This window comes from Paramormyrops kingsleyae, chromosome 1, assembly GCF_048594095.1.
Source record: "Paramormyrops kingsleyae isolate MSU_618 chromosome 1, PKINGS_0.4, whole genome shotgun sequence".
Taxonomy (NCBI): domain Eukaryota; kingdom Metazoa; phylum Chordata; class Actinopteri; order Osteoglossiformes; family Mormyridae; genus Paramormyrops; species Paramormyrops kingsleyae.
In genome coordinates this window covers 32847620-32857848 of record NC_132797.1, presented here as the reverse complement: position 1 = coordinate 32857848, position 10229 = coordinate 32847620, and the positions used below count along the sequence as shown (strand labels likewise).

The window sequence follows — 10229 nt, the reverse complement described above, 5'->3', positions numbered from 1 at the left end:
AAGCGTTTCACTGGATCTTTAATCGAGCATTGAGAAGTCGTCATAATGCAGTTCTGCATCATGCTCAACCAGTAGTCAAAGTCAAGCCCTTTTCTGTGGTACAAAACTGGGCAATTGCAGAACTCAGCAAAACAGGAAATTTCACATTTCCTTTCCTGCATTTAGCAACAGCTTGTCTTACAAGACTTCTGCAGATGCACCCGACGCGCGTATACATACCCATGCTCACACTCGCACTCACACCTCAAGCCGCAGGCTCATATCAACCATCTAGGGATTAAAGCGGCTTTGAACTTTGTCAGGCAAATGAGATACTCAATGGAAACCTTATCAGAGGTTTTTTTTCTCACTCGTGTATACAGATGACTGGCCATAAGGTAACACCACAGTGATGGTACTGCTAACTTAAACCCCACTGGCCATGTTTTACTCATGAATCTCTGCCATGCACAACTGTTGTTCTTAAAATAGGTCAGTATTTGTTTCCAAGTCCATATTGAGTAGATGATGGAAGCCACTTCAATATGATGTTGGTCTCTGCCATGTCTTCTTGATGACTCTTGGTAGCAGTTTGGGTCTGAATGTCATTAAGAAGATCACAGTGACCCCCAGTAGTGACAGGACAACCGGCAGGAAGAGGACAACATACCACCAGCTGGGCTCTCTCTTGTCCTCACACACTGCCCAGGGTCTCGCCTCGACACTCTGCTTGCCCCGATTTAAGAGCAGACATGTCATCTCAGCCTGGTCCTCTATGGTCAAACTCTTCACATCCTTAAACAGTTGGTACCATTCCAGGTTACAACAGTTGAAGGGGTTTCCTCCAAGAAAAACCATCTGTAGCCTCTGGGCTAGGATTCTGGCTTGATGAGGAGGGATGGTCGTCAACTCGTTGCCCATCAAATTTAACCACCTCAAATCAAGGCTCATCATGGATTCTGAAAGTTCGAAGAGGAAATTCACTGACATATTTAAAGACCTTAAATGACGGAAGGGTGTAAAATCTAAATGGGATGTGCCAGTGTTTCCCAAGCCCAAGTGCTGCAGAGTTCTATTGAGACTCATCAAAGAATCATTCCTGATGAGGATGTCTGTGTTTTCTGACAGTTCCAGATGCGTTAACTGGGTTCCCTCAAAGGCCGAGGAGGGCAGTGAGCCCAGGTTGCACCCTGCAAGGTACAGCTCTCTGAGAGAAGCCAAGTTTCTCCATGTCACACAGTCAGAATCATCAGCAACCTTAGTGTCCTCCTCTAAGGAACAGATACCAATATGGTTGTAACTCAGATCTACTGTTTTGAGGCTGGGGAGCGATTGAAATAGCCTTGAAGGGATTTGCTTAAGGTCATTAAAGCTCAGATTGACATGTATAAGATCCCTCAACTTATTCCAAGAGCTGTGGTTACCTTTGAATAGATATAAACTGTTGTCACTGATATCCAGCTCCTGCAGAGACACTGGGAGCTCCACTGTCCTCAGGTCGAAGGACTCCAGGCAGTTCTTCTGCAACTTTAGTCTTTTTAAAGATTTCAGCTTGCTAAGGAATCCTTCAGGAAGGTAACTCACCTGATTGCGACTCAGATCAAGGAGTTCCAGTGCGGAGATTTCCCCATGGAGACTCTCGTCCCACAGTGTGGCTGACACTTGGCTCGCATTACTATCCATGTTAGAGAATAGGACCGTGTTGGTCCAGTTTGGAGAAGTGTTTTCAGCAAGGTGCTCGTAAAAGCTGATGCGGTTGTCAGCGAGCAGCAGGTGGCGAATGCGGCTCCTTGTGGGGAGGAAGGGAAAGAAGAGGAGGCTGTTGCTGGAGAGATCCAGAGTCTCCAATTCGAAGGTATCTTCCAGATCCTGGTTGGACACAAACCACTCGATGGAATTGTGGCTTGCATTCAGTAGCACCAGCTTAGTGAGTTGGAACTGGATTAAGCAGGGCAGGCGGTTGAAGGCCATGGTGAGGCGCTGGAGGTCCTGAAGGCCATCAAACGCCCCATCAATCTCAAAGAGCATGTTCCTGTCCAGGTCCAGCTCCTTCAGCTGGTGAAGGTCCTGAAATGTGCTTTCATCTAACCTCAATAGGACATTTCTGGAAAGGTACAAGTATTCCAGGGAGGTCATGTTCTCCAGCAGGAAGGCCACCATGTCTTCAGTCAGCCCATTTCCAGAAAGGTCCAGGCTCCTAAGTTTGACCAAGGTGTGTAGCACCCAGCCCGTCTGCTGGTATCCAGCATGCAGGTTATTATCAGCTAGATTCAACTCCTCCAGCATGTGTAGAATATAGAAGGAATTCATCTCCACGGCGTCCAGAAGAGCATTTGTACAGCTCAAACTGCGGAGTGCGGGGTACCGAGAAAGGCCAGAGCTGTGCAGCACTTTGATCGGATTGTGATTCAGTTGAAGCTCATCGATGTTTTCTGGCAAATCTCCAGGCACCGACGAAAGCTGGCAGTGGCTACAAAAGGCAGTTTTTTCAATCTGTGAAGTGAGAGGCAGAAATTTAGCAAAACATGCATAATATTGTAAATATCACCATGAAAGAGAAAGTGCTTGAGAGAACAGTCGTTGGTGTGGCGGCTGTGGATCAGATCAGCTGTCACCATGTTCTCCGGCAGCGAGGTGTATACAGAGAGCAGAGTAGGGAGAGCCACACCCAGAGTGCTCGCCCGCTGCGGCGACTCCGCTCCGCAGAAGCTGCACACGCCTTCCTGTAACTGTTGAGCAGCTCACCAAACAAAGGCCAGACCCCATGCTCAGATCAATGAAGCTGCGGTTTGTGAAACTCAACGACAGCCATTTCGCAACTAACACTCAAACTCCAGAGGGTGAGTTAGCTACTGCTCTTTAACCAGGTGGACCTGGGGAGGCTTCAGGGAGCGCTGTGGGTGGGGGGGAGGGGTGGCAATACTTAACAGTGACTATAAATGTACACAGTGAAACAAAATGAGATGTTTAGCACCTGCTTGTGATGTGCTTTAACGTAAAAAGTCTTGTTACGAATAGAAAACTGTACAAGAAGAGGCATGAGCAAATGCTTCAAAAATAGATATAAGCAACCCTATATAACTAAAAAAAAATCTGTGGTGTAGTTTAGAAACAATGTCAGTTCCTGAGCTCATCTACCCCCTCCCCCACCCACCCACCCCCGCCACCATTGTTCAGCCCAGTTGGCAGTAACATTCCCCCAACAAGCTTAGAAATCAAGTATCTAGTTACTGAAGAACATCGACAGCTCAGTGTAGACGACCACCAGCGGAGCAGTCCGCCAGATTCAGTACTGACCAGCTTGCACGGTGAGTGCAGCGGAAGGCCGGAGCTTTGCATCAGCAGGTTCCACGCTGGCCCCAGGGAGAAGCACACTAAGCAGGGCAGGAGGTTTGAGACGATGCCCATCATATGGTCATCTCTGGTGGAGCACAGTGAAAAGGGAAAGACACAAGAGAGAGATTATGATGGTGGTGATCATCGGTTCTCGGTGGATGGCAGGAGCCACCCGGCAGGGAGGCGGTGGGCCGTCCCAGTGTGTGGGCAAGCCAGCCTCGGCTTGAAGTGACAGACGTCACTCCTACACAGCAAGCAGCATCATGGCATATGAGCGACAACATCACACATCGATGTGAATCTGCCCTGTGCCCGGCCTCAGTGTTTCCATGGGGACCATGCAAGGGCATCACACACCTAAGCATACACACCCATCAAATTATTCAATCAACTCAGGAAAAAGAAGACACAGCAATAAAATTATAAAGCACACGTTTTCCGAATAACTACCATGAAGCAGACATTACATTATATAGCACAGGTCAGGTCAGGTTGTGGAGCATATACTGGTACGGCACGTTGCCACACCCACCACATGATGAAACACCTCAGGATCCAGGTTGGCGCCCCCCCAGGTTGACATGCGATCCAGTCCCACCCTCCGGAAATGTCCGTCTATCTGCCTCAGCTGGGTGTTACGTGGGCGTCCCCTCAGCCTGGTCCAGCCGCTCGGGTCCTCAGCACTGAGGATCCTGCCAGCCGGATGACCCTCACGGAAATGCGCCACATGGCCGTAGTGCCGTAACTGATGCTCCCTCACGATGCAGGTAATGTGCCTCATTCAGGACTCCTCTAGCAACTGGTCATTTGACACAAAGTCAAACCATCGGTACCCAAAGATTCTCTGAAGAGACAGAGTATCAAAGGAGTCCGGTCTTCGTCTGAGCTCACTGGGTAACTTCCATGTCTCACAGCCATACAGCTAGACAGGGAGAACCAGGACTCTAGAGACTTGGATCTTCGTCCTCTTGCAAAGATATCGGGAGCCACACACCCCCTTTCCAGCGACCCCATGACCCCCCATGCTCTCCCAATCCATCTACTGACGTCATAGGAAGAGTCAGCGGAGACATGATTGTTGCTGCACGTATGTTCTGGTTTCTGTATATTCACTTTAGTTACTCCCAGGCACTTGTTCACGTCCAACTCTGAGGATTATATATTTATGGAATATTGTATAAGGCAGACCTAAAAAGAAATGTTATGATCTTTTTCTATCTACAAAACACTATAATATTAAAATGAATGGATACAATTTTGTTTGGGTTCCTGGAATCCATTTAAATCATGCTTATGTTTAGATTTGTCGTTTATTTTCCTTATCCCAAATTTGAATTAATAATGTAGTAAGAGAGTTTAAGTAACAACAAAATTACAATATGGTAGTTTTACACTTTTTTCTGTTGTTAAATTAATGCGTTCATATTGGATGCAGTGTCCATTATAACACTCATCATCAAAATAATGTGTTGTCATGTAAAACTGTGAAACAAGAGTTTTCGGTCAATTTGACTTGGAAGACGTGTTGGATATGGTTTGAAGCGCGAATATCAGGGTATCTCTTCGGCTATCTAAGACCCGCTATATGTAACCGCTTGCGGTTTCCCCGCTACAATCGCGACGAACTCGGATGCCACAATAAGCGAGGAGCTACGGTTTAAATAACGCAGGTCACCCGACGAATGGTCGCTTGAACGGATTTGCTTAGCGATCTCGCTGTAGTTCGTTGCTGGTTTACATGCTGTGAGTAATTTTGCATATAAACGGACCTGGAGTCTGTACCCAGGTTAAGTCAGTAACTTACGCAGGCATGATGGTCCTGATCGTGCGCGCACCTGCGGACCATGTTCCCGGCTCTTGCCCGAGGCTGGCCGTCTTGCATGCAGCAGAGAGGGATGGTGCCCTGCATCCTGCAGCTTCAGGACTGACTGACTGACTATTTGCGGAAGCAGCAGCGCAGCGGAAACTGAGTCACATGAAGCGCTCAGTCCGTGCAAAGCGACGCTTTAAGAAGCCGGCGAGCACATCATCAACTGCACCCATATCTGATAAATGCTTACAATTAAAAATAAATGTTCGGCCTCAATGAAAAGTACCCTGCATTGTGCATTACACAGATAACCACACAGTTTTAAAAAAGGTAATCCATTTTTTATTTTTTTTTTATTTAATATAAAATAAAAAAAAGACCCGGTGTCCGTACCTAAAGTATTTTAAATTTGTCTCCGCATTGTGGTGACATAAAAAAATAGATGAAGAGATTAAGGCGAAAAGAGATGTGCTAAAACGGAACACCCTTAACAGACACATGGAAGCAGGGGACATCAAACTTCATGTGATTTACAGCCCACAACCCGCATTATGGACTTAGCAGCTATACTATATTATACGGGCCAGAAAACAATTGAAAGTCACCATAAAATTACCGGAGCTAAAGTGGTCAAGTTTCGTCTACCGATTGTTCATCCTAGTCACCAAAGATCGTATATAATACGGACTAGTACATTTAGTACTAGTAGAAGACAAATTAAACGTGACAGCAGACAGACCCTCTCAAGCTCAATCTAACAGGCATATGACAATTCGCAGTGATTTCACTTTTCCATCCATCCGCTGCAGACAAACCCCATGGATTACCGTGGCTGCGGTCCAGCCACGTGTGGAGATTTAACTGACCCATTTAATGTACTGCGATCCGTATAATATGTGCACACATGTGCATATAGATGCATCCATGTATGCTCCAGCTGCTTATGCTGTACGTACAGGGTCCCGGGAGCTTGTGGAATTACAATGAGTGGTCTTCAAGCGCTAAAGGGTTAACCAGGCTCACATTTCATTGGGGTCTTGAAGTACTGATCCAGGATTCAGCTGAACGCATGTCCGCTGGATTTCGCTTTACCTACTAACAGCGCGCCGTGAACAGACCAACAGCACAGCATTGTGGAAGAAAAACGCACTGCTGCTATTCATTCATTATCGGGTTTTTAACACTCCTGCTGGCGCATACAGACGCCAGATTCTGCGATTTCAAAGACGTGCGCCTCAGACGATGGAAATGAGCATTACATCATCAGAAAGCTAAACGCCTGATATATAGCCAGCTTTTCGTTTAAAAGAAGCCAAAGCGCTGTATGTTTCAATGTCAGCCGAGTAATTTTTGCAATTAGCATCTATATCACGCTTCAAAATCACAAAGTACCGCCTTCAACAGAAGCTGGTTTCTAAGTCCTCCTTCTTGGTAATGACAACATTCTGTCTCTGTACCATTTCAAGCCTCAGAAAATTCTTACTATTTTGACCAAGGCACTAAATTATTTACATTTATTTAACAGACGCTTTTTAAGCAATGTACACTTTTGAGAAAGCAGGATCAGCCAGTCCCTGGAGCAGATGGGAGTTGAAGGCCTTGCTCAGGAGCCCAATGATGACATCACTCCACTGATTCTGGGATTGAAACTGGTGACCTTCTGATCACAGGAAAAGTCCTAACTCACTAAGTCACACATCTGTAATGCGCACAGGACAAACCCAAACTGATGTCACTTGCTGTAAGCTACACAGTCTTTATTTAAAGGCTTTTTGACCTCACTGGTAGCAAAGATAAAATCCAATAAATACACTTCATGATACACCATATGACAACAAAGGGGGTAAACATGGCAGGGAGACACTGTACAGTAGGGCTGGGTTCATGCATGCTCAGAGAAAGGCTCCATGTTTGACTGCATGCCACTAGTTAGCTACCATAAAGGTCCTTGAACCCTGACCCAAGTGGCCAAGTCATCTAGGAGAGACTCATGAGATAATGATGCACACAGAGGATGAACAATTACAAAGCCACGTCTACGTGCCACCTTAACGGTCACTATGCGCGTGTCTGATAACGTTTCCTGAAACTATGCTGTAATCGTTTGCCACTGTCCCCGTCTCATTTGGCCTCGTTTCAGCAGATGTCCTGGGGATTTAAGCCATGCTGCTTCTTAGTAAAATGGAATAAAAAGTTTTCCTTGTACTGTATACATGTTAAAATTTCCCAGCAAATAAGTCCATGAGTCCACACTGAGACATGTTAGTACTCTAAGTCCACTAGGATTGAATTGAGGAGCCTCCACGGTGTCGGTGTGTGTGTGTGTGTGTGTGTGTGTGTCTGGCACTCCTGTCTCCCGTCCCAGAATGTCGCTACACACTCTGTGAGTCCTTGGCACGCCTTTGCCAGCAGAGCCGTGTCTGACGAGGGCCATTCTATCCATCCAGGGGCCTCCCCAGGTACACCATAGTCACTTCTGTGTTTCCGTACACGGCCGACACCGCTGGGAAGAGACAGGCTTTGGGAAGCCCCCGGAAAGCCACCCCGAGGAATTCAAACCCTCGCTCGAATGCCAGCGTCTTGTCTTCCATGTCCAGGATGACGCGGATCCTCTCGCCGATCTGTAAGATCGCAGGAGGTCTGTCAATCACTTCAGCTCGCAAACCAACAACTCGTGATAAAAACACAGCAGGAATTCCAGACAACTATGCAGGGTCTGAACAGAGAGAAGCTTTGCTGTTTTTACATTTTTGATATCACGGTACCATCATCTTGCAGTATATGCACAGGAAATGAGCTGGGTACTTTGGAAAGGGATGCATTACCTTACATGCATTACATGTTTTTATCCAGAGCAGGGGCCCAATGGTGACCCTCTGCCGACTACAGGGTTTGACCCAATGACCTTCCAATCACAGGAACTTGTCCTAACCTATCATTCTTTAGAAATCAATGTTTATTAGATAACAAGCGTGGGAGGGTGTGCCAGAAAAGATATCTGGCACTATCTGCAAACTGACCTGGTACTTGGGGGCGTTGTTGCACTGGGGGAAGTTGCCGTTGACCTCGCCGTTATGTAGCAGGCTGTTGTCGACCAGGTTCCAGCCCCAGCTTTGATCGTCGCTGCCCAGGAGCGCTACATAACCCTGGCATTGCATGGGCGCCCGCTTGGTGGCTAAACCGATTACCGCCACCGTGCCCAGTGGCCCCTCCCACCAGATCTCCCAGGCGTGGCGGCCCTCGGAGAAGCCAATCTTGCCCCGCGCCCCGTCCGTGCTCTGGGCGATGGGGTTGCGGTGAAGGGTGAAACCGTTCTTCTTGACGTAGACGTTGCGTGAGCAGTCGTGGGAACTGAGGGCATGTTGGTAGGACTTCAGCTATGATGGAGGAGACGGATAAAGTATTTAATTAACAGGGGGAGCCCACTAATGCGCAACACTGTAAACAACACATTCACAGCAACCGGATCTAACTGGATCCATACAGTACAGGGTCACAGAATTAGCCAGTGTTATGCGACTAAGCTGTACACTGTAAATGTACACTGTGTTCAGACCTGGAGAGACAGAGAAAAGGATATTAACTCTCCCCAACATTGTTGTAAAAGGTGTGACCCATCAATAGCAAAAATGCTTTTGTGATCCTGACAAACTTGCAATGCGGGTGCCTTCAAGCAGGACACTGAAAAACCCAAACAGAAAAGAGAATTTGCAAAGTGGAATAAATATGATGTAATTACAGCATCTACACTTGGACCGTTAAGAACCCCTGGCTGTTCCCGGGTGCACTTCATGGTTTCATGAATCATTCATTGTCTCATCTCTGGGACCGACGTGTGCCTGGTACACACATCACAACACAGAGGTACAACCGTTGCCTTCAAAAACGAGTCACTGGACTCTTGTGCTGTCACAAGATCAGTATTGTGAAGAATACTGGGTCAGGTTCTCTTAGCTGCGTCCATATAAAGTTCGCTTGTTTTCTGGGAAAATTTCTGTACGCGATTCTGGTTGAATCACACACATGCCCGTATTTCCTTTAGAAAAGCCGCCACGGTCATCGATCTCCGGTGAGCATCACAGAGGCCGGCCCACCATAAACATGATGTAATTTTATGGCGCTGCAGCCATGCAAACCCACCATCACCCCTATCCTAACCCTGCAAAACCACCATAACTGCAGACCTCTAGGGCAATGTTATGCACCGCACGGCGTACGGAGCCCATGCACAGGCTTCAAACAGCGTGGCGCCGGTGATGGAGGCGCCGGTACCTTGCCCTTGTAGGTGGGGATGTTGCAGAGGATATCGGAGCGCAGCGCCTCCTCGCTCAGGGTGCGGCCGCACAGGGTCCGCCATACTTCGCTATTCTCGTCCGACAGGCAGCGGTTCCAGTGCCAGCACACCAGCGAGCAGCGAATCAGCTCCGGCAGTTCCAGGTACGAGAAGATGTGCTCTAGGACGCGGGTGGGAAGGCGCCCCGCGATGCCCACGCCGCCACCGACGGCTCCGGGCGCGCAGGGTCCGGCCGCGCCGCCGCAAGAGGGCGCCCCGCCGCCGGCCGCTCCCGACATACCAGAGAGAAAAGGCGGCGGCTGGACGAAAATGGATGGCCGCTGGATTACAGTGGGTAAATTATAAGTGAACAGTATCCACCGGTCGGTAGCCCGTTAACGGCCGGGTCGAAAGCACTGTACTGCGGACGGAGCACAGCGCAGACCCACCTCCATACACTTGGGAGCGGATAAGAAACGAAGCGGCGCAGCTCCAGGTCCTGGCTGCTCATTATAGCAACTTTACCGCTCCACCGTCTTAACTCAACTGAGTTAAGTACTTGTAGCTTACTATACGTTCATATTAATACGTATAAAAATATACATAACATAAGAGCGCCCGTTAATTAATTATCGGCCGATGATAATACAGCTGACATATACATTCCTATCAGGACCTGATGAAAGCCTGCCCCTGTCTGCAATAGCGGGGGTGGGATCGCCATTGACCGGCTGATCCTCTATTTAAATAGCCCGGCTGTATTTTTTCCGGGACGGGGCATTAATAAAGCCTGGGATCGCCATTCACAGGCTGATATTCTATTTAAATACC

At 48.0% G+C, this 10229-nt stretch overlaps 2 protein-coding genes across 2 annotated transcripts; both read right to left on the bottom strand.

The window, feature by feature from the left end:
* On the bottom strand, window positions 1–5362 carry nrros (negative regulator of reactive oxygen species). The gene is made up of 3 exons (XM_023806133.2): window positions 5120–5362; window positions 3277–3400; window positions 1–2472 (listed from the first exon to the last, which is right to left on the bottom strand). The coding sequence occupies exons 1-3, from the start codon at window positions 5125–5127 to the stop codon at window positions 520–522; spliced, it is 2085 nt and encodes a 694-aa protein (XP_023661901.2). The 5' UTR covers window positions 5128–5362; the 3' UTR covers window positions 1–519.
* Window positions 5363–6865: 1503 nt separating this feature from the next.
* On the bottom strand, window positions 6866–9965 carry fbxo45 (F-box protein 45). The gene is made up of 3 exons (XM_023805735.2): window positions 9398–9965; window positions 8146–8502; window positions 6866–7746 (listed from the first exon to the last, which is right to left on the bottom strand). The coding sequence occupies exons 1-3, from the start codon at window positions 9695–9697 to the stop codon at window positions 7561–7563; spliced, it is 843 nt and encodes a 280-aa protein (XP_023661503.1). The 5' UTR covers window positions 9698–9965; the 3' UTR covers window positions 6866–7560.
* Window positions 9966–10229: the final 264 nt, after the last annotated feature.